We start from the raw sequence: 23,788 nt of genomic DNA, 5'->3' as shown, positions 1-23,788 counted from the left end.
CAGATGTCAACCCGAGGTGATAACAAGCGTTGCTCTACTGCAGAGAGAAACTGCGCTAGGGTCCCCTCCCTCCCCCGTGCATGCCTGGGCCTTTGCCTTCGGGCTATGGGGTCCTCCCCCACCCCAGGAATGACGGCGGGGGACTTGCGTGAGGGGCAGCACCTCCTGAGGTCGGCCTGACTCTAGGCACCTGGGCCCCCCATCCCTGGGGGCATGTGGCTGCATATGCTCCTGGCTCACTTCAGCCCCCAGCCTCACACTTCCAACCCGCCCAGCCCTTCCCTTGTCCTCCTGCAGGGGGCGGGCCTGGGGGCAGCCCAGTGACCTGCCTGCGGAGGAGGGGAGGGTATTTTTCTTGGCCTTTGATGGAAAGCATCCCCTGCATCCCGTGGGGGTTTGCCCGGGGTGGGTTGGAAGGGAGCTGGCAGGAGGGCTGAGCTGTGTGCTCGCCACCAGGCTTTTGGGCTTGGCAGGAGGACCGTTCGGGACCTGGGAACTGGGGTGGGGGTGGTGCGTGCGTGCGTGCGTGCGTGCGTGCGTGCGTGCGTGCGTGACAGGGAGGGAGGGAGGGCACTGTGTAACCGCTTCCTTCTCCCCGCTGCTGCTGCACCCTGGAGCCAGCATCTCGGGCATCACATGAGTGGCTCTGCTCTGCAGGGCGGGTGCCTCCCCCACAGGATGCTGTGCTCTTCACCCAGTTGGCCCGGCTGGAGGTGGAAGCCTCGACGTGTCCCTCTGTGGCTTCCAGCGTGGGACCCTCCTGCCAGACAGCCGATCAGTGCGGTTGCCCCCGGCGACCTCCCCCCCCCCCCAACCCCGTCCCCCGTGTTCCCGATGGTGGGGTCTGCTCATGGACAGATGGAAACGGCCCACAGCACCCTTGTCAAGGACACCATGGGGCAGCCCACGCCTCACCCTCCCTACCCCCCGAATGCACATCAGCTGGAACCCGGCGAGGGGGGTTTCTTTAGCTTTCTATGGATGAGTCCAACTCTCTCTCCCAAACCCCGACTAATATCCTATAGGTCTGGGAAGGGTCCGGCTCACAGGTGCATGGCCTGGAACAAGTTCCCATCCCACTCTGAGAGTTTGTGTCTTCATCTCTCCAGGAAGCTCTCAAACTTACACAGGTCGAGTTGCAGACTGCGGGGCTGCATGAGTTTCCTTTGGTGTGGCTGCTCTTCCAACTTCGGAGAAGCCAATGGCACCCCACTCCAGTACTCTTGCCTGGGAAATCCCATGGATGGAGGAGCCTGATAGGCTACAGTCCATGGGGTCTCAAAGAGTCAGACACGACTGAGCAACTTCACTTTCACTTTTCACTTTCCTGCACTGGAGAAGTAAATGGCAACCCACTCCTGTGTTCTTGCCTGGAGAATCCCAGGGACGGGGGAGCCTGGTGGGCTGCCATCTATGGGGTCACACAGAGTCGGACACAACTGACGTGACTTAGCAGCAGCAGCAGCAGCAGCTGTCCCAACTTACCGCATACTCAATGGCTTCAAACAACAGAAATTTATTCTTCTTACAGTTCTGGTGGTCAGAAGTCTGAAATCAGGGACACTGGGCAGGGCTGGCTCTGTCTGGAGGATCCAGAGGGAGAAGCTGTCCTTCCTTCACCTTCCAGTGGCTGCCTGCGCCCTTGGCTTGTGGCCGCATCACTCCACTCTCTGCCTTCGTCATCACACCGTCATCTCCCCTATATTCTTCAAGTTCCCCTCTGCAAACTTATCTTAAGGACCCTCGGGATTACGTTCCGGGCCCAGCCACATAATCGGGAGAGCCTCTGCGTCTCACAGCCCTTCATCTCTGCAGTCGGTCCTGCCGTGTAAGATCACATTCAGAGGTTCTGGGAAGATGGGGCATGCTAACAGTCTCCCCCAGGGCTCCTGATCTGTCTTGGGGCCCCTCTGGCTTTAAGGTATAAAACAAGAAAACAAACTGGCTCCAGTGAAAGGAGGGCATGTTCAATTCTTTTTTATTGACCGTGCACACATACAGCTTGTTGTGCAACCGTCGCCGTTACCCACTTCCAGCATATTCCCTCACCTCAGTGGAAACCCCATATCCATGAAGCGGCACTGCCCAGCCATGGCTGCCTCCGCCTTGGCGACCCCTGCTTTCTGTCTTTATAGATTGTTTTTTAATCAGTGCAGTTTTGAAGTTAGTAACCAGAAGTGTGTTGAGGTACTTATTGGATGCAAGGGAAGCCAGTGCCTGGGTGTCTGAGTGGGAGGAGCAGTTGAGGGAGCTTGGGTGTCCAGAAGGGTTCCTGGCTCCAGGCTGCCAAGGAAGCTTCAATAGCCCAACTCATTCTTTTTAAAAAAAAAAAAAAATTATTTACTTACTTATTTTTGGCTGTGATGGGTCTTCATCGCTGCGTGCGGGCTTTCTCTGGTTGCGGCAAGCGGGTACTATTTGTTGCGGTTCTTGGGCTTCTCATTGCAGTGGCTTCTCTTGTTGCAGGGTACACGGGCTCTCGGGCACGTGGGCTCAGTTGCAGCTCCCAAGCTCCAGAGCACTGGCCCAGTAGCTGAGGCGCACAGGCTTAGTTGCTCTATGGCATGTGGGATCTTCCCGGACCAGGGATTGAACCCATGTCTCATGCGTTGGCAGGCAAACTCTTTACCACCCAGCCACCAGGGAAGCCCCGTTCCCTTTGAGTCGGGTTCATCCCGTCCTGCGCAACCGTGAGCCAGGTAGGCAAGGGAAGCCCAGAAAGGGATGTGTGAGCAGTCACATAAAACTGTCTGACCGATACTTAGCGCACATTTGGCAAAGCAGTTTCTTAGAAGCTCTGCTGTGTCGAACGGTGGAAGCTGAGAATCATGTCCCCTTGTGCTATGCTTAGTCGCTCAATAGTGTCCGACTCTCTGTGACCCCCTGGACTGCAGCCCACCGGGCTCCTCTGTCCATGGGATTCTCCAGGCAAGAATACTGGAGTGGTTTGCCACGCCCTCCTCCAGGGGATCTTCCCAACCCAGGGATTGAACCCAGGTCCCCCACATTGCAGGTGGATTCTTTCCCGTCTGAGCCACCAGGTAAGCCTGCATGTCCCTTATGTCCCCAGAAAGGGGACACTGCCACATAGGGATCAGCGGCCTCAATAGAGGCCTCAGCATCTCACAGTAGATGCTGATGTGTGTCTAGTATCACGCCCAGTGTGGCTCCATATGTGGTGTGAAAAATGATCCAGATAAACCTCTCTCCAAGGGTCTGTTGTCATCTCAGGGTGAAACTGAGAATATAGAGAGCTGTGCTGTCCAGGACAGTAGCCCCTGGTCACCTGTGGCTATTGACCGCTTGAAATGTGAACAGTCCAAATCGAGAGGTTCGATAATTATAAAACACACACTGGAGACCTCCCTGGTGGTCCAGTGGTTGAGACTCCACGCTTCCAATGCAGGGGGCATGGGTTTGATCTTTGGTCTGGGAACTAGATCCCACATGCCTTGTGGCCAAAAAAACAACATGTAACGATCTCAAAAGTGTTTATACTGATCACATGTTGGGTTGATAATATTTTGGCTCTGTTAGGTTACATAAAATGCATTAACATTAATGTTACCTATTTCTTCTTACATTTTTTACTGTGGCTACTAGAAACTTTAAAAGCACGTCTGTGGCTGGGCTGTCTGTGGCCGGCCTTCGGTTTCCACTGGAGGGTTGGATGGGCAGCTGCCCAGGTGTCAGGCTGCTCTCCCTGGATGCCGAGTGTGTCCTGAGCAGCAGTGGACTGTGAGCAGTGCCGGGGGGGCAGACGTTCTGTGTTGGAAAAGCCCCTGGACTGGGGGGCTTGGTGGGCACAAGAATACCCTCTTCTTTGCTCTGAGGGCCTTGGTCAGTGACAAGTGAGGAAAAGTTGTAAGAGGAGCCTGGCATGTGTACAAAGTACCCAGGCCGCCTCCTGGACCTGTGATCTGGGGGTTGGGGGTAGATGGCGGGCAGAGTGAGGGATGAGCTTGGAGAGCAGTGGTGGGCGCCCAGGAGGGGAAGCGGGCCCTGGGAGTGGACTCTGGGGCCAGAAAACTGGGGGAAACAGGCGAGAGGCTGGAAGGAGGCTCCGAGGGGAGTGCTACGGGACCAGGAGGCTACCAGGGCAGGTGTGGAGTGCGGGCTTCATGTTAATTAACCCTACACCTAGCCTGGCCTCCCTTGTTGCTGGTTCCTGGACCTGCTTTTTTAGGTCCCAGCCAAGTAGGCGGAAGAGTCGACTCATTGGAAAAGACCCTGATGCTGGGAAAGATTGAAGGCAGGAGGAGAAGGGGACGACAGAGGATGAGATGGTTGGATGGCATCACCGACTCAATGGACATGAGTTTGAGCAAGCTCCAGGAGATAGTGAGGGACAGGAAAGCCTGGTGTGTAGCAGTCCATTGGGTCGCAGGGAGTTGGACACTGAGCAACTGAACAAGTGGGCAGGGGTTCAGGAGGGGCTGGGCCCTTGCAACTGTCTGGAAATCACCTTCTTGGAGGAAAAGGATTTGTATTTGTAGAGCGGCTGCCTTTCCTGTTTCTGGACACACATGTGTCTCACTTTAATTCTTGCAGCTGGAGTTGATCATGCCCATTTTACAGATGGGGAAGGTTCAGGCCAGCAGATGTTGAGTAATAAGTCAAAGATGGTTCAAGCGAAGGGGCCTCCATCTGATACTGACTCTGAGGCCCGTGCCTGGGATCCACCACGGCCTCCCTCCCAGTGAGATGTGAAGAAGGGCCCTGGACATGCATCTCCTCCCACTGGGCACTCCCCCAGCTCTGGCCAAGTGCCTAGAGACCCGGGGCAGCAGCTCTGCGTGGCCACTCCATGTCGGAGTTGGAAGGGGTTTGCAACACAGGCCCCTGAAGCCTTTGTGGCAAACCCCCAGACCTCAGGGGCCACTGGGGGGCAAGCTGGCCATCAGGGGTAGGAGTGGCTGCTGCTGGGAAGGGCTGTCTGCTGAGGGACGTGGTGGTGGACGTGGTCAGCCTACCCCTGTGGCCGGTGGGGTGGGTGCCCCTGGGTCCTTGCCCACTAACCATGCCGGGGATCTGGGAAACCTTGGGTGTGGCCTGGCCTCTGAAGGCTGAGCTGGGGGTCTTCTGGAGGCAGGAGAATGGACTGGCATTTTGCACTTGAACTAACCACTCTCTGCCCTAGGAAGACCCCCACACCAGCCCCCAGGAGCTGTCTCCTCCTGTGGGAGTGGGCCTGAGCCAAGTTGGCCCCGCCCATGCCTGGGAGTGACTCACTCCCTCGGGGGTCAGAGGTCGAGGCACAGGATGGATCTGGCTGATCCCAGTGTCCAGTGGGCAGGCCCAGCCCGGGACAGGGACGCTCCCAAGCTCCCTCCTCTGGGGACCACCTAACCCATCCCCTGAAGGGGTCTCAGCTCTTCCCAGGGGCCCGCAGGGAGGGGAGAGAGAGGAGGAGACTCCGTGAGTCATCCCCAGGCCCTGAGGGGCTGGAGAAGCCAGAGCGGGATCCGATAGTAATCTTCCGAGGCTCCAGGAAGACCGAGCTCAGGGTGAGCTGGCCACCGCCGCCGCCTCCCCAGCCCCTGCCGGTTCCTCTCCGCTCCCTTCCCGGGTCATTTCCACCAGGGCACACACAGCGGGGCTGGCTCTGCTCCCACCCCAGCTGCCAGGAAACCTGACCTCCTGGGGAGGGTGGCCTGTCATCTGAGCTGCTGGGATAGGGGAGGGGGGTTCAGAACCAGATGGGGGGGTACACCTGGCAGAGAGGGAGCCAGGGTGGGCGGCAGGGAGAGGGTGCCTGTGGGCAGCAGCAGGTTCTTGGCATCACCCTTCCCTCCACCCCAGCAGGACTGGTTGGAAGGGCAGCCTGGCCGTCTGTCCAGGTGAGCCTCTCGCCTTCTCTCTCTCCCTCTGGGGAACCATGTCACTTTTCCTTTTGGGGTTTAACTCAGGCTGGCTTGGGAAGTGGGCTTCTTGGCTTTCCTCGGTCACAGCTAGCGCCCCTTCTCTCCGCCTGCCTCCACCCCCACCCACTCCCCTCGTCCTGCCCCTTCAGAGCCGCTGCCCCGCCGAGCCTCCCTCTGCAGGGAGGCCGTCGCGGTCCCTCCCTACCTCTGCCCGCGCTCTGGGAGGCTCCTTGTTCCTCGGCCACAAAGCCCCTTTGATCCTCTGCTCGGCTCCGAGCCATGTGACCCGGTGGGCGGGCCGCGCGCGCAGGCGGCCGGCGCAGCCCGACTCAGCTGCTGGGTGAGTCCGCGCTCCCTTTGTTCCCGCCAGCCTCGCTCGGCTCGCAGGGGGCTCTCAGGTGGTCTGGCCGCCGGGAAGCCCCCCTCCCCCGCGCCCCAGGGCTGAGCGGGAACGGCGCCTCCCCGGAGCCCCTCCAGGCCCGGCCACCCCCCGCCCCCCACAGCCGGCGGGACAGCCCCCCTGGCCCCAGGAGCGGGGCGGCGGGAACTCGGTCCTCCACGCGGGGCCCAGATTTTCGGCCGCGGAGCAGAAGAGTACGGCTTTGTGTGTCACAGCCGAGGCTTTGTAAATATTTGGCCGGCTACCCGAGTGGTTAAGTCCGCCTCGGCCAGCAGTTTCTTGGAGCCCATTTCCCTTTCGCGAGGGGGCTTCCCTGATATTCCTGGAGGGCCGGGAGGAGATGCTGGTGGGCCACCGCTGCTGCTTCAAACCGTCCCATCCAGATTGTCAGCCGTTAGGGGTAGGCGGGTTAGCGGAGGACCGGCTGGAGGTTAGTTTCAACAGGCGCTTAGAAATGCACGAATTGGAGACCTCGCCGACAGAATTGTGTTCCGGGGGAGTTTGTGCTGCAGCTTGTCTGGATTCCTGGGAGGTGTTTGGGACGCTCTCGATGTTCCTGGGAGCGGACTGGGGAGGGGCCAGTAGAGGGTGGTGGGATGGGGTGCTGGCATGTATGTGCTTTGCTAGAGGATGGGAAGGTGTCTGCCTCGCCATGCCCTGCCGGGGAGCAGCATCTCCAGGATGTGTCTTCCAAAGGGCTTTTCTAGCTGAAAGAAGTTGGGACCCTGCTCCCGTAGCCCCCCGGACTCCAGTCCCGTAGCTGGGCCAGCACGTCCTCTCAGGCACCCAGACGAGGAGCAGGGGTGTGAGGTGCTGCGCAGGCAGGGCTGTCTGCTCTGAAACTTCATCCCCCACGTCCGCTGGGGGTCGACTGGGCGCCCAGGCTGCTGCTCTTCACTCTCATCTCCCTCTCTTTCCTCCGCCATGAACTCTGCTGCATTTTTGTCCGAGGTTTTGGGAAGCATCTCTGCTCACCAAAGAGAAGTTTGAGATTCCTTTTCTGGAGGAAAATGTGCCACCCAGAAGCAGTCTATACGGCAGGTTTCTGGTCCATGCAGTGGGTTTCTGCCCACGGGGACAGCGCCCTGGTTGGGATTCTGTTTGGATCCCGCTTTGGAAAGTCCTGCTGGGGAGAAGCGAGAAAAAGGCCCCTATTTTCATAATGGTATGCTTCCCACCCTTCCTTCATTGTTTTGCCTTCAGACTTAGGGCCTGCATGGGTGTTTACATAAATGTCATTTCTCTTTGGCAACCCATAGGCTCCTTTTCAGGAACTAGAAAGAAGAACAAGTTTGTTTGACCATTTGGGAACAGGAAGCTGGTATCCACGTGTGGTCTCTTTGGAAGGGGGTCATGCCCACCTGACTCCTCTCAGGTCTTCTCTGGGTTAGGATGTGGCTGGGAAAGGAGACCTCTTCTGTGGCCGACCTCTCTATACGCCCATCTCAGGGGACCTGTGTGGTCACTGACCCTCACCCACCCCTCCTGGGCATCCCTACTGCCCGCCTCCCATCATTTCCGGGTTGTGACACCTGCAGGACTATTGAGTCCGCTGGTTTGGGTCTGTATTTCCGTCAGGCTCTGCTCCTCGAGGCTGGCACTGTGACAGGAATGACTGGCACATGGGGAGGACCTGCTGTGTGTGTGTTGGGGGGGAACCGGGCATTCTGTCCTGGAGGAGGCAGAGCCCTGTTTTCCTGGGAAGGGGGCTGCCAGGAGGCAGAACAACAGCGCCTGCTGTCATTGGCCCCCACCAACACCAAGCCTTGAGGGGGCCCACGGGGTTGTTTCCTGAGTGCCGGGTCCATCGTCCCAGGCCTCCAGGCTGGGATTCACCAGGGCTTTCACCCCAGGAGCCCTGAACCCCTTAAGACAACCAGGATCCTGGGGCTGACACTGCCCCACCCCCTGCCTGCGTCCGCGGCCACCCTGTGCTCTCCCCACTTCCTGCTGTGTCACCACCAGCCTGAACGGTTCTCTCATCAGATAGGGCAGCTTTGCAGGAGGGCGGCGTCCTAGGGCTGAGATGCATTCGGCAGAAGGAGAGCACCCCCTCAGCAGCATGGAGCGGCACTGGCTTCCTGTGGTGTCAGAGGTCTCTTAGGACGCCCGTCACCGCCACCACCCCCACCCCACCCCCCACACGGCTCACTCCTGGTCCTTTCCCAGATTGCTGATGGCTCTGGGCTCCCTGTCTCTCCCATTGGCCGGGTGTGTAGGAAGCAGGACTTTATTTCACCCTGTGAGGGTGAGGACAGACGCTTGCTGGCCCCCCGAGTCCCTGGCCGGGGCCCTCGGCAGTGGCGGTCAGCCTTCCACACCTGCTGTGCCAGCCTCATCCCTCTTCTTGCCCGCCCCCAACCTTGGCTTAGGCCATAGATGCTTCAGGGATTGGAGCTGGGGTCCCACCTCCCCTCAGTCGGGGTCTTGAGGACGATGCTTCCAGCAGGCATCATAGCCCTTGGCCAGGACTCCCCTCCCAGACTTCTGCCTGCCAGCACCAGGCTTGGGTTTGTTTGTTGAGTACCAGCCTCGTTCCTGGGACAGGTAGGGACCTGTTCTCAGCAGCTCAGTGGAGCCTCCTGACGCCTTCCCAGGAACGCCTCCGAGGTGGTGGCCAGTCAGCCAGCTCTGCAGGCGAGCCTGTTGGCTGTGCAGCCTAGGGGGGTGGCCAGCAAAGGTGCGGGTCTGATCCACAGCCGGGAGGGCGCCTTGCCCCACCTGGTGGGCCCTCCAGCCTGCCCACCTCCCAGCAGGCTCCCCACGGGCCCTGTACTGGGGCTCGCAGAGCGGTAGGTGGAACATCTGGCCCTGGGGTGTGGGTGGGGGGGTGGGGTTCTAACTTGCCACTCTCTTTTATTACTACTGAGATCAGGCAGAGAAGGGCTTACTGCTGAGAGGCCTGGGGAGCTCTGATTCCACCTCTGCAGGGGCCTGAGTGGCCACTTGGCCTCACCTGGGCTCACTTGTCCCCCACAGGAGCTGAGCTGCATCACCCCACCCACCCATCTGGGCTGCGTGGCTGGCCCTTGGTGGCAGGGGAAGAGCAGCTCAAAGCAAAGGGCCCGAAAGAGGGAAGATGAACCAGTTTGCTTCCTCTCCCTTCCCGGCCATTCCAGCGTAAATAAACCCTTTAACCGGGGTTAGTAGCCAGATCATAGCAGAAGCACCCCATTTCTTGTTGCTCTGCTGAGGCTGGCGGGGGGTGGGGTGGGACAGCACCCACCCCATAAGATGTCAACTCCAGAGCATCCTGGCTGTTCTCAGAGGCTCCAGGTTGGGGTTCAGTCGCCCACCCTGACCCCCACGGAGCCTTCGTGGAGGAGGGGTGCTCCATCCTCTGTTTCTTTGCTTCTGGCATGCGTGCCACAGGGCCCTCTGGAGCCATGTGCCCTGGAGGGGGACCCCTGGCCCTGTCCTGCCCTGCGAGTGCCAGGCACCGAGTGCCCAGTGAGGTGATCACTCCAACAAGCGTCCTTGCTGGTGTCCCCAGTGGAATGCACGTGCACCCCCTCCCGCCTCCCACACCCTTATCTCTTCTCTTATCTCCCAGGCCTGTCACCAAGGCCTCTGAGGACAGATAAGGTTTTCCCTTTCCCGGGGCAAGAAAATGAGTCTCCCTCCTGCGAGGAGGACACTTCACGCCAGGTGAGGACGTCTTGTCCTGCCTGTGTGTCTTGCCCTGGACCGTGCCCCTGTGTCGGGTTGAGCCTTCTCGGTCTTTGTGGAGGCCTGGACGCTCCTGTTGTTTCTTAGTGGAGGCGTGAGCAATACCGTGTGATCGCGGTGTTTCATCTTTATTCAAACGCTCTGTGGTTCCTGTGAGACGAGACAAGCTTCAGAGAGCCTTGTAAGAACAGACATTTGTTTTGCTCTCTTTTCATGAGCGCTCCTTGGCCCTTTTTTTTTTTTTTTAAAGAGAAAGGACGGAACAGCAGCGTTTCTTTGGTGATTTGAATACATTTTCCTGAGGCAGGGGACTGGATCAGATGACCCCGGGCCTGCCTCCACGCTCGGGTGCTGTGGGAGCCGTTGGGAAGTGAGGACAGGACCCCAGTCTTTTGTTTCTCGGCTGCCTGGGACCAAGGAAGAGCTGCCAGTTGCTGGGGTCAGTTGTGGGCCCCGGAGACGATCGACAGGTGGACAGCGGCCCCGTTGAGTTGGAGTGAGAATCCCTCTCGATTTTCATTTGGGGGCTGGTGGGGGGCTGGTGGGGGGGGGCAGAGAGTGCAGAGAGTGGTGGAGGGTGTCATGTACAGCCCGCCGGCAGGGGAGAAGTCCCGGGGCCACTCTGCAAACCGCACGCTCCGCTGACATCCCTTCAGTCACCCCAGTGGCTTTACAGTCAGCCCACCAGGCCAGGAGCCCCACAACTGGCGCCAGCTCCCAACCACGGGTTCCCCGGGGCCAGGTGCCTGGGGCCCCCAGTCTCCACGTCCAGGAGTGTCACGGGACCCTCGTCACCAGCTGGGGGGGCTGCCTGCCTCCCTCCCCACGTGACCGAGGTGGGCAGTGAAGCGAGGTGGGTTGGGACGGGTCCGTGACGAAACGCCATCCTCCCCGACTGTTCCTCATGGGAAGGAGAACGTTTTAAGAGGCAGCTGTTTTCCATTGGTTTAAGTGCAGTTGTTGAGAAAGTGGGAAAACAGAAGGTCCTGTGCGTGTCACCCACTGCCCAGGAGGTGCTGAGGGCAGGTAGGAAGGCGCCTTGGTGTCCCCTGGCCTCCACGGCCACCCTCCGGGGCTGGAGTGCGATGGTGAGTAGCAGTCAGGCAGAGGAGAGGGCTCAGGAGGTGGGGGGGCCGCCCCGTGTCCATGTGGCAGCTGCTTCTCACATGGCTCACCTCCGTGAGGGCCACCCCCACACAGCAGCCCCTCCGCAGATGCCTGCTTCCTGCCTGCCTGCTGCAGAGCTGCTCAGCTGTGCTTTTCCGTCTTTCCAAACTCTTGGCTGCCTCCCCAGCTTCCTCCGGGGCCCACCGTGGAACCGGACAGCCCGGTCCTGTCTCCCTGAGGCTCCTGGGACCCTGCCTGTGTGCCAGCAGCCGCCTCTGTCCCCCTCACTCTTTCACTCCTTCGTGTATCCATCCAGCAATGCTTTGGGAGGGGGGAGCCATCTCCTGAAGAGGTGCCACTGTGCCTGGGGGCCAGGCCCTCATGGGCCACGGAGAGATGGGCGGGTGACCCCCGTGTGCACCTCAGTTTCTGCATTCAGCCTGCTGCCAGTTCACTGGCTTGCGGGGAGACGTGTGAGTCAGGGGTGGGGGAGTTGGTCCTCGGGTTTTGTGGGATGGGTACAGTTGAGGCCAGAGGCCTCTCTATAGGCTCCCCCCACAGCTCACCGTGGGGCTCCCCGAGGATGGCTGGAAGTAAAGAGCTGATTCACACCACGGGGCACCCCGAAACCCAAGTGCTAAAGTTATAATTAAACCTTGAGAAACCTGGGGGCTCCTCCCCCTCTGAGGCCTGCACCACCTTGTAAAAGTGGGGCTTCACTCAGTTCTCTCTTGTGGCTTGTTTGGCATCCTGAGGGTTTGGGACAGGGGTGGAGGGAGGACTTGGGCCTCTAACGGATTTGAGGTGGGCCCAGGAAATCTGGCGGTGCCCCCCCCCAGCAGCTCTGCAGTCATTTCCTCCGGACTAGCTAGCACTCAGAACTCCGACCAGCCTCAGCACCTGGCTGGTCAGGTGGGCGGTGGCGGGGTGCAGCCGGGCGCTGGCCCACGGCGGCTGCACCCCACTGGTTCAGGCACATGGAGGGGGTCTGAGTGGGTGTCTTGGGTAGCAAAGGTTTTCATCTCTTGTCCCTCCTGTGCAGAGATCCGGGATGAGCCACGTTCAGCCTTTCTGATTGCTGACTGGCTGCCTTTGCTGCCCCATCCCCCTCCTTTCAGGCTGAGGCTTCCTTCGTAGTAAACAGGGCTTGCTCCTGGGTCATTCTATAACTTGACAGGTTCTAGCCTGTGACGCTGAGGCCCCTTCTTAAAAGTTCATGTTGTGTCCTTATGAGCACTGGTGGTGTGAGGAGCGGGCCTCACAGGTGGAGAAGTCACCAGAATCACCCACCCCCCCACACACATACACACACAGGCCGCTGAATGGAAAGTGGGGAGGGGCGTGCAGGCTGGATTGGTGCGGCGGATGGGGGGGCCAGCCGTGGACAACAGGACACCGTTGTTGTTCTGGTTTGTTCCCTGGGGACCGCAATCATCGGCCTTCTTGTTGTTGATAATAGCTTTATGGAGATATTAATCCACATTCCAGAAAATGCACCCTTTAATTGTGTACAATTCAGTGGTTTCCTGTATACTTACAAAGTTACCATCATCACCAATTCCAGAATATTTTTATCACCACCTCTCAGAGATCTTAAGTCCATTACTGGTCATTTTCAGCGCCTGGCAGCCACGAATCTGCCTGCTGTCTGTGAATTTGCCTCTCCTAGTAACTTCTATCAGTAGAATCATGTCGTGATGGCTTTCTTTTTTTCTTTTAGTGGGTGGCCTTTTGTATCTGGCGTCTTTCACTTGGTGTAATGTTTTCAAGGTTCGTCCATACGTAATGTGTCCCTGCTCCATTCCTATTTATGACTGCACAGTATTCCACTTTTAACAGTTGCATCACATTGCGTTTATCCATTCGTGGGCTGATGGGCATCTGTTTGGGCTGTGTCCACTTTATAGGTCATGTGAATCGTGCCGCAGTGAACACCGGGGCCCAGGTTTGGGTGGGCACGTGTGTTTTCATTTCTCTTGGGGACCTGCACAGTCAGTTTGGAACACTTGGCTCACCAGCACCCAGTTAGGGGTGCACTGTTGGTCTCTTGGGCCCCACTCCCAGTGACTGTGAGCACTGTGTGTCAAGTCTTGAATCTGTGTCTCGGTGCAATTGGCTGGGGGTTCTTTGGTTTCACTGTGAGTCCAAGCTTTGCGGAACAGGATGAATCAATGAGGAGTTAATGCAGGGAGGAGTTGGGGGTGGGACCAAGGCGCAGAGGAGCCTGTTGGGTCCTGCCACTGACTTCTGGTTTCCTTGGCCTGCACAGGGCCCAGGACAAGGCAGGAAGGGGAGAAGGAAGGCTTGTGTGTCCTCTCCAGGCAAGACAGGGGGACACGTGACGGTGAAGTAGGGGCGGCGAAAGAGGAAGTGGGTGGAAGGAGTGGGCGGGGTTGGAGTACCTTCCCCCAGTGGGAAGGTGGGGACGAGGATGCACCCCCATCTCCATTCCTGGCAGGAGGGGGAAGTGTTTCCTTCCTGGGAGGGTGGAAATGCAGGGCTTAGGGGAGGTCGGCCTCTGGGGTCCAGGGAGAGTGTGAGGGTGACTGCTGTTCCCCTCAGAATCTGCAGGAGCAACAAGCTACACCCTTTCTGGACGGTTGTGTGCATCACTGGCAGAAAAGTTAAGCTGCGGGACGAATGCGTGTTGCATGTCTCTCTAAGCCACCGCACAAGCGCACGTCTGGGTGCCTGCTGGGTCCACTCTGAGCATCGCGCCTGGGAGCGCGCCGGGGAGGGCCCCACCGGCGCGTCCCGGGAAGGCGGCGGGGCGGTCCGGCTTCCTCCCTCCTCCCTGTCCTCCCCGCCCTCCCTCCGCTCCACGGCAGTTCACAGGCAGAAATTACCATATGAATGTGGCTCCTTCCCGCAGCCGCTGGTTGGGGAGACCTGGGAGGGGACAGGCTCCCACCCTCGGGGGCGGGGGGCGCCTCCAGGTCCTGTGCTGACTGAGGCGAAGCTCCTTCAGAGGCACAGGTCGATCGGTTGGAGGACGCCGGACATTCTCGGTCCACAGTAGGTCTCCACCGCGTGCGGAGGGTGTAGGGGGTGGGTTGGGGGGGTCTGCTGGGTCCCAGGAAGTGGGGGAGGCCCTGGGGACCGGCGAGCCCCTTCCTTTAACTTTCATCTCAACTTGTAGGAGAACGTGTTGTTACTATAGCTCTTGTTATTTTGGTCTGATTTCAAAAGTGTCAGCTAATTACGGCAGGAAATGCAGAGTCTAAGGAAGGATGTGAAGCCAGGATCGGGTACGATAAAGCAAGTCTGAGCGCCCTGTAAACTGTAAAGTGCTGTGCGCAGGCCAGCCCGGATGGCGGTCAGCTCTCCTCTGATGGCCCGGCCCGGCCTCTTGTGTTCCTGGCCAAGCTCCTGAGGACTGAGTGCTCTAGGGGCCTTCTGCAGAGGCCCTGCTGGTGTTGCGATTAATCCCTCGCCAGCTGACCCAATCGCTCTTAAGTTTAGGCTGATGCTGTGTTACCTTTAACTGCTGGACAGCAAATTAATGGATGCCTAGTGCCTGGTGGCCCGGCCACTGCACGTAAGGGACCCACTCCTCGCCGTGGCACTGGCCAGGTCAGCTGCAGTGTGGAGAGCGGTGTGGCTGAGGTTTCAGGGGTCAGACAGAGCCCCGGGTGGGCCCAGGTGTTCAGACCTGAGGGCCCCCCTCCCCACGCCCGCCCCTCCAGCACCCCTGCCTGCTCTGCCCAAGCTTCAGGGAGAGGAGGCCTCACGTGCCCTGAGGCCCCAGTTAGGGGTAGGTGGGGAGGTGGGTGGGCTTCCCAGGTGGCACTAGTGGTAAAGAGCCCACCTACTAAGGCAGGAGATGTAAGAGACACGGGTTTGATCCCTGGGTCAGGAAGGTCCCCTGGGGGAGGGCATGGCAACTCACTCCAGTATTCTTGCCTGGAGAGTCCCATGGACAGAGGAGCCTGGTGGGCCCCAGTCCATAGGGTGGCAAAGAGTCGAACACGACTGAAGCAGCTTAGGGCGCACACACCAGGAAGCGGGTAGGGATTAGGGGCCGCCCAGTCTCCTCTCCTTTGTGGGCATCTCCATGCCCCCTCCTGAACAGAATTTCCTGAATGGGCAGGAGCAGTCCCAGGAAATGCATCCATCCTTCCGCCGAGATGCTTTGTGGTTCCAGAAGGGAGATGGAAACCGGAAATTGTTCACATCTCATTCACATGCTGGCACACGAGGAAGGCTGAGCGGAGGGAAGCCCGGGAAGCCCGTGGGAAAGGATGCAGGCCAGCACCGCGGGAGCCTCGCGGAGGGGCCGCCTGCACCGACCCGGGAGCAGCGGCCGCGCGATGCTCTGGGAAGAGAGGAGGGCTGCAGGCAGCGAGCTGGCCTTTCATTCACTCATTTGACATCTTACGTACTGGGCTGTGGGATTGTGAACAGAGGAGTTAGACTTTGCAATTGCAGGCTGTGCGCAGGGGCACTTGGGAGGAGAACCATGGGACACTGGGAGTCCCCCGGAGCAGAGCCGAGGGAGGACCTCTCTGGGGAGCCTTGTTTGAGGAGAGGAAAGGAGCCAGGGAGATGGTGCGCGTGCCGAAACTGGAGAGCCGGGCATGGGCTTCTATTTTATTAACACATGCTCTGTGCGTTGGCTGTGCCAGGCTCCAGTCTGTGCTTTGTAAATATCTCGTTTGGTCCTCACGGAACTCTTACAAGGCAGATATTATCTCGTATTACCCATCAGAAACCTGAGGCATTGAGAGATTAAGTTACTTGCTCAGGGTTACACAGGGAGTCTGGGATGGAACAGGGTCCTAGCTGCAGGATTCTGGGGCTCGGGGATCTTGTGTTATCCCAGGTGTGGGGGGACCCAGTCAAGCTTTCAAGCCAGGGGAGCGATGCGATGAATATGTTTTAAACAGGCCTTCCTGGTGCCTTGAGAAGGATGGACCCTGCGGTGGGGTGGGGGGTGGGGGACTTAATGGGGATGGCTTGGCCTGTGGGAGCCATGGAGGTGGTGGGAGGCCAGGAGACTGCCTTCAGATGTGTTGGATTCAGACTGATAGTATTTGGGGTGGATGACTGGATGTGGGCCAGTGGAAGGAGGGACCAAGGCTGGCCCACTGGGTTTCCAGCTGTAGTAACTGGATTGGTGGAGATGCTGTTACTCATGGGGGTGGGTGGCACGGATGGGTCCAGAGCTCAGTTGGTGGCATGTTCAGTGGGAGGCATCCAGGCTTCACTAGGGCAGGGGCCGAGGATACCCAGCTCTGGGCAGGGGCCCTGGCACAGTGGGCCATCTCTGCTGAGTCATGATTGGCACTGTGTATGAATCTGGACAGAGGTTGGCATCTGATGCTCAGAGGATGGGCAGGATCACTGGGGAGAGTGTCCAGTTGGGACCAGACTGGTTCTATAGGTGGAGGAGGAGCCAGCGAGGCAATGGAGAACCGAGAGACAGAGGAGGAGCCGCAGAAGAGAAGTTGGGGTGAGGGTGACCCCTTCAAAGGGCCGGCGGCCCCGTCTGGTCAGAGCCCCCATCCAGTGGTGCACCCAAGCTTCGTATCATGCACAGTGTGACCGTGCAGGAGGCGCAGGAAGCGGGACTCTGCCTAATGTCCAACCCACACGGGGCTCGGGGGTGTCTGTGCACCCTACCCGTGGCCAGCATCTCCCGTGGGCAGTGTTTCAGGGGTGTTGCACTTGTGTCCTGAGGGAGTGAGGCATGCTGTCCACACACACTGCTTTTTTCTGGGGTGAGCCTGTGGTTGACGGGTGTGTGTATATACCTGAGCTCACCATCCCCATCTCACTTCAGGGAGCATTTGACCTGTGGCTCCTGGTGTGGCCCAAGATGTCACAGACCTGCCCTGGCATATCCGCTCTGCCCAGGGGCTCCCTTGGGAGAGCAGAGGCTAGGCACTGCGTGGGGTGGGGATCAGGGGGTCCTTTCCAGCAGGCAGGGCTCCAGGCAGCCCCGCGGGCAGGTGGGCACAGTCTAGGCAGGCTCTCTGCTGAGTGGACACGGAGCAACCCATGTGAGGGGCCGTGTGGGTTCCCAGGCTCTGCGCGCACTGCTTCCTGACCCCCTGACCTCTCGAGCAGGAAGAAGCTGGAGGTGGGGAGAGGAGACGTGATGCCAGCTGCCTCGACTCACATCAGCCCAGAGCTGGAGCTGCCAGCGGACGGTGACATGGTTCAAGGAGGTCCAAAGCTGCTGACCCTCCCGCCTTCCCCACAACTTTCCAGGCCCCTGCAACTAGTGCTACGAGGGGGCCCTCCCTCCTTATGGAGTCATTGGTCAGGCTTCCGCTCCTGGCCTAGGAACTTGCCCCTCCCTGCTTGGCCCCCTCCCTGGCTGTGCCTTCAGCCCCCGCCACTCTGAAGGGACCAGGGTGGGTAGGGGGTCCTTTGGGGGGCGTGGGGGGGGAGACCTCATTAAGCAGCATCTCGGAGCCTGAGCAGATATGACGAGAGAATTGCTTGGTATCTTTGGAGCGGGGGAGCTCTTTTCCTACTTAGCTCCTGGCAGGGGGCTGCTTTCTTGCACCCCAGAGGACCCTGTCTAGTTTTTGTTATTTTACATGATCTCATCAGTTGCGGGAGGGGGCCGCCCCCAGCCTCCCCAGCATGGAGCTCTGGTGTGCGTCTGCTGACAGTCCTGCTGATAGGAGAGGGGGGCCGGGGGACTCCACCCCGTGACAAATGGCCACTTTCCACCCATCTGTAGGGGAAGGTCTTCTCTCTCTTTCTCTCTTTAACTTTGCAAGCACTTGCCAAGAACTAACGGAATCTCTCTGTGGCTGACCGCTTGGACGCGGTGGGCGGGCTGGATTCCGGGTTTGCCTTGGGGCAGGGTCTATCCTGCTGGAAGGTTCCCTGGGGTGGGAGGCGGCTCGGGGGCACATTCCCTGAGCCTTCGAGGCGAGTGTGGGCGGCGGAACACGGAATGAAAGATAAATCCCTTGACACAGGAAGTCGGAGGCCTCATCCCTGGCCTCCTCCGCCTCGCGGATTCGGCGGCACTCAGTTCTGCAGGCCGCGTTTTAGGAAAGCGCCTAGGACGCCGTGCAGGTTGGAGCCTGCTCTGACCAAAGATTGATGTCTCAATAGGCTGCTGAACCCGGGTGAGGAACTCTGCTGGAGGAGGGGGGCAGGAGGCGGGCTGGAAATGAAAGAACAGAGGGGGCCTCTTCCAGAAGGGGGTTGGGGGGGTGCGGGCTGAGCGTTGGATGCCGTCCAAATCTGGCTCCACCGACCGACGCCAATTGAAACCGTGTTGGCAGAAGTGAAGAGGTTCTTGAGATTCTTTCCTGGACAAAAGGGAAGACGTTTGCTTTAAAGGGTTTGGCAAGAGACAAGGGCGGGCAGTAAAAGCAGGGAATCACCCCCCGCCGGACTTTGGGGCGCCCTGGGCCCCTGAATGAATAGAGTCGGGTAGGAGCAGGGGCTGTTCCTACCCTGTCCCCTCCCAGGTCTTGCAAAGGGCGCGGGATCGTGGGAAGTCTTTCCACCCAATCTGTTCCTGCACAGAAACCCTAAAGCTGTGACTTTGTTTTGAGTCTCCTCTTGGGAAAGATCCAGTGGGGAGAGAGATGCAACTCCTGGCGTTTGCAAACTCCCGTCTTTCTTCGGAGAGGCCTTCGCCTTTGTGCTGAACTCTAAGCCGGCTTTCAGGCCAGAGGGCAGGCTCTCAGATTTCTGGCCTGCCGGTTCTTCATCAGGCTTCGGGGAGACGCTTCCTGCCCTGTACAAAGTGTGAAGTGTAATTCGATTTGGAACTACTTATTGAATTAGATGAGCCGTGTACACTTTAAAAATGCATGCCTTGATTCCCCGCCTGCACACATTTGCAAAATTCAGTCATTTGTATTCAGTGTTTCCATCTTTAGAAGGGAACAGGAAGTTCCCCTGTGACATTTATGGGGAGTTTGTAGTGGCTGGGGTAGGTTCACGGGGACACAAGGAAAAGCGGAATCTGGTAAATGGGAAAAGATTCTGTTTCAGAGCCCCACAGGGAGTGACAGCCCTTATCTCCCTGCCCATCCCTCACAGCTTTCTCCTTGAGCTCAGGGATGGAGGCCAGCTGTTCATAACCTCTGCCCTTTTCTTCTTTTCCTGCCTTTGATCATCAAAAAAAAAAATTTTTTTTTAATTTATTTATTTCTCCTGGGCTTCCCCGGTAGCTCAGCTGGTAAAGAATCCACCTGCAGTGGAGAAGACCCCGGTTCGACCCCTGGGTTGGGGGAAGATTCCCTGGAGAAGGGATAGGCTACCCACTCCAGTGTTCTTGCCTGGAGAATCCCCATGGACAGAGAGAGGAGCCTGGCAGGCTGCAGCCCATGGGGTCGCAAACAGTTTGGGTTGCTGCACTTGGGCTTTCTTTAGTGTGGCGAGCAGGGACTATTCTCTAGTTGCGGTGGATGCAAGGGCTTCTCATTGCAGTGGTTTCTCTTGTTGTGGAGCACAGGCTCAGTAGCTGCAGGCGTGCAGGCTTAGTTACTCTGTGGCACGTGGAATCTTCCTGGACCGGGGATCAAACTCGCGTCCCCTGCATTGGCAGGCGAATTCTTATCCACTGTACCACCAGGGAAGTCCCCCCACCCTGATTTTTTTTTTACTGTTCTTTTTCATCTTTTTTTTCTTCTTCATATTTTGGCTATGCCTCGTAGCTTTGGGGATCTAGTTCCCCAACCAGGGATCAAACCTGGGGTCCCTGCGGTGGAAGCTCTTGAGTCCTAACCGCTGGACCACCATGGGATTCCCTGATCATTTTTAAAAAACTCTTCCCACCCTTTCCTGACCATGGAACCCACAATATCTTTGTATGTTGAGAAGTTCAATTCAGAAATAAAGTGATTAAATTCCAAGTTCTCGTTAGACCAAGTTAGTTTCATCAAGAAAGCTACGGGGTTCTTTGATGAACCCCACAAATTGTCCAAATTTATTCGCAATTTGTTGCCTGTCCTCATGTGTACTTATTTTAGGGAGAGGCTCCTTATCTTTTACCAGCTTCTAAAAGAGGCTTGTGATACGCAACACGAAAATCCTGTGCCAGACTGGGTTCCTTGCTTGTAAGGGATTACTATGAATCTGCCTGGAAGTTTTGGCTGATGAACATTTGAATAAATGAACTTCTTGTTCCTATGTGGCACCATAGTTTTCATCCAGACTGACCTCAAGCCTATATAATGTCTTCTTTTTGTTACTACGTAATAAGTACTCAATAAATGTTGGTTGAATGTATCATTATTATGGTCTTGGTCCACTGGGACCCCGGGATCTTTTTCTACTGTTAATTGTTTTTAACCATGTTTTGTAGTTGAAGTATAAGTGACGGACAACATTATGTGTTGTAAGTGTATAATATAGTGATTCACACTTTTTAAAGATTATACTCTATTTATAGTTATTATAAAATATTGGCTATATTACCTATATTGTACAATATATTCTTCTGGCTTACTTTATACATAGAAGTTTGTACCTCTTAATCCCCCACCCCTTTATTGCCCCTGCACGCTTCCCTCTACCCACTGGTAACTGCTAGTTTGTTCCCTATATCTGTGACTCTGCTTCTTTCTTGTTATATTCACTAGTTTGCTGTATTTTTTAGATTCCAGGTATTAGTGATCCCATGCAGTGTGTCTCTTTCTCTGTGTGACTTATTTCGCTCAGCATACTGCCCTCCCAGTCCACCCATGTTTGCTGCAAATGGCAAAATTTCTTTTTTTTTTTTTTTAATGGTTGAGTAATATTCTTGTGTGTGTGTGGGTACCACGTCTTCTTTATCCATTCATCTGTTGATGGATACTTAGGTTGCTTCCACAACTCAACAATTGCAAATAATGCTGCTGTGAACATTAGGGCATATGTATCTTTTCAAGTTAGTGTTTCTGGTTTTTTTCAGATATATACCCAGAAGTAGAGTTGCTGGGGCATAAGATAGTTCTATTTTTAATTTTTCAAGAAACCTCCATACCATTTTCTACACTGGCTACACCAATTTACGTTCCCATGAACAGTGTGTAAGGATTCCCTTTTCTGCACACCCTTGCCAGCATTTGTGGTATTCCTTTTGATGATAGCCATTCTGACACGTGTGAGGTGCTATATCCTTGTGATTTTGACTTGCATTTCCCTGATAATTAGTTGAGCATCTTTTCCTCTGCCTGTTGGCCATCTGCATCTCCTCTTTGGAAGAATTTCTGTTCACTTCCTCTGCCCATTGTGTAGTCAGGTTGTTGAACGGTATGAGCTGTTTCTATGTGTTGGATATGAATCCCTTATACAGCATTTGTTGTTCAGTTGCTCAGTCGTGTCTGATTCTTCGCAACCCCATGGACTGCAGCACGCTAGGTTTCCCTGTCCTTGTATGTCGTATCATTTGCAAATATTTTCTCCCGCTCAGTGCATTATCTTTTCATTTTATTGATGATTTCCTTTACTGTGAAAAAGTTTTTAAGTTTGATTAGGTCTCATTTATTTACCTTTGCTTTATTTCCTTTACTTTAGGAGTCAAATCCAAAAAATATTGCTAGGATTTATATCAGAGAGTGTTCTGCCCATGTTTTCCTCTAGGAGTCTTACGGTTTCTGGTCTTTTAGGCCTTTAATCTGTTTTGAGTGATTTTTGTATATGGCATAAGAAAATGTTCTAATTTCATTATTTTATATGTAGCTGTCCAGTGTTCCCAGCACCACTTATTGAGTAGACTGTCTTTACCCTGTTGTATAGACATGTATGTATAGGCATGCCTTCTTTGTCATAGATTAATTGACCATAAGTGCAAGGATTTATATCTGGGCTTTATAATCTGTTCCATTCATCTATGTGTCTGTTTTTATGCCAGCACCGTACTGTTTTGATGCCTGTAGCTTTGTATCAATAATACTGTTTAAAGTCAGAGAGTGTGATTCTTCCAGCTCGTTGGCATCTTCCATTTCTTTGGCATCTTTTCTAGGACAGTTACATCTCCAAGGTGTACATGTGTGCGTAGTGAATGCAGGAGGCTATGACTGTAAGAAGCACCTGGACGAGGGTGGGATAGGGGAAGGACGGCTTCATCAAGGGCAGGGGGTGGGGCGCATTTCCTGCAGGAAGAGTATGTGGGGGACAGGTCCCTATGACCCCCAACATCAAGCTTCTGCATGGATCTGCCTGGTGATGCTGGCTTCTGTTGGGTGGTCTCGTGGGTGTCCGTAGATGGGTCACCTTGCTTTCTGCTCAGCCACTGTGGGTGGTGATTAAGCAAGGCCTGCGGGGATGATTGTGCCAGGGTCCCTGGAGAGGATCGGCGGGCGGGGGGGTGGGGGGGGAGCAGAATAAGGGTCATTGAGTCGGCTTTACCCTGAGAGCTTGGTCCTGGGCTGTGTCCCTGGCTGTGACGTGGGTGCCCCTCTGGCTGGGAGCAATGTTGAACAGCGGAGGCTGGTGCTCGGAGAGGGTGGAATCTTCAGGGATGTTTTTGGGCTGCAGGAAGGGCAGCAGGACAGACAAGGAGGGGCGGCGGCGAAGAGTGACCCTTAGGTGTTGCAGGCCTGCTAGGCCCCCGCTCGCGATCGCCCAGGACTGCAATGCAGTATAAACCCTCCGCGGGCTCCTCTCTGGTGGCTGCATTCCAGCCAGATGTGCGTCCCACTGTCCCGGTCCCAGCCAGCCACAGACCGCGATACACAGACCCCAGGGTAGGGGTGAGGAATTTGTCCCTTGGAGCAGACGCCTGAAGCTTGTGCTGGCTCAGGGCTGTGACCTAGAGCCCCCTGTGAAGGCATGTGGATGGAAGAGGCTGGAACCCCTTCCTCGCCCGATTTAAGAGCAACCCCCTCCCCATCAGTTCCTGAGAAAAGGCGGATCTACGCGCCCCTGTGGTGAAGGGGGCGGGCAGGGGCTCGCCCACTAGGGTTGCAGGCCTGGGCTCAAATTGGAGGCCTGTGGAGAAACACTGCCAAGGTTTCCTCCCGCTGGTCTGAATGTCCTCGCTGGGAGATGACGGGGCTGCTTGTGCAGCTGGACAGCCTGGGGGCTGGGGTAGGGGGCACAGGAACCTTAGGCCTGAGTAGGGGCGTCCTGGCCTCAGCTGTCCACAAGCTGTACAGCTGGCTGGTGGGCACTCCTGGGCACAGTGGGTTCTTTTCAATCCATCTCTACCAGCAGCGACTTTTCTGTCTTCGTATAACAGCTCATTGAGATAGAATCCCCACCCTGTACAATTCACCCATTTAGCGTGTGCATCAGTGGGGCTTATTCTCAATGTTGTATCTACTTTCAGAAAATGTTGTTGTTCAGTCGCTAAGTCGTGTCTGCTCTGACCCCACGGACTGCAGCATACCAGGCTCCTCTGTCCTCCACTCTCTCCCAGAGTTTGCTCACAGTCATGCCCACTGAGTCAGTGATACTGTCTAACCATCTCATCCTCTGCCACCCCCTTCTCCTTTTGCCGTCAATCTTTCCCAGCATCAGAGTCTTATTTATCCCCCAAAAGGAAGTCCCATAGGCGTGATGGCCCAGCCCCTGGCTGCCCCCGTCTGCTCTCTGTCTTAATGGATTTGCCTCTTCTGGGCATTTCATTTAAATGGACTCGTACCATATGTGGCCTTTCACGTCCGGCTTCTTCACTGAGCATAGTGTTTTCAAGGTTCATCTGTTATAGCGTGTCGGGACATTAGTGCTTTAAAAAATTTTTTTAAATTGCAGTATGGTTGATTAACAATGTTGTGTTAGTTTCTGCTGTTCAAAAAGGTGAATCAGCCATATGAATACATATATCCCCTCCCTCTGGAGC

At 56.5% G+C, this 23,788-nt stretch overlaps 1 protein-coding gene across 7 annotated transcripts in view; it reads left to right on the top strand.

Annotated features, from left to right (window-relative positions):
- Nucleotides 1-23,788, top strand: part of SEPTIN9 (septin 9) — a 149,736-nt gene that overhangs the window by 107,123 nt on the left and 18,825 nt on the right. The window contains exon 1 of one of the 7 annotated variants that reach the window (XM_068978569.1): nt 5,489-5,507. The exons of 3 other annotated variants lie outside the window; for them this stretch is intronic. Coding sequence is in view for 1 of the 4 variants with exons in the window: in XM_068978565.1 (XP_068834666.1) it covers nt 17,141-17,210 (70 nt within the window). In the remaining 3 variants the exon portion in view is untranslated. Of the gene's footprint in view, nt 1-5,488; nt 5,508-13,913; nt 14,056-17,109; nt 17,211-17,988; nt 18,132-23,788 lie in introns of those variants that run through there. 3 more of the 7 variants (XM_068978566.1, XM_068978565.1, XM_068978567.1) reach the window with 3 other exon arrangements.

Source organism: Capricornis sumatraensis, chromosome 8 (assembly GCF_032405125.1).
Source record: "Capricornis sumatraensis isolate serow.1 chromosome 8, serow.2, whole genome shotgun sequence".
Taxonomy (NCBI): Eukaryota; Metazoa; Chordata; class Mammalia; order Artiodactyla; family Bovidae; genus Capricornis; species Capricornis sumatraensis.
Note: the sequence above shows the minus strand (reverse complement) of the source record. Positions and strands in the feature narration are given on the sequence as shown.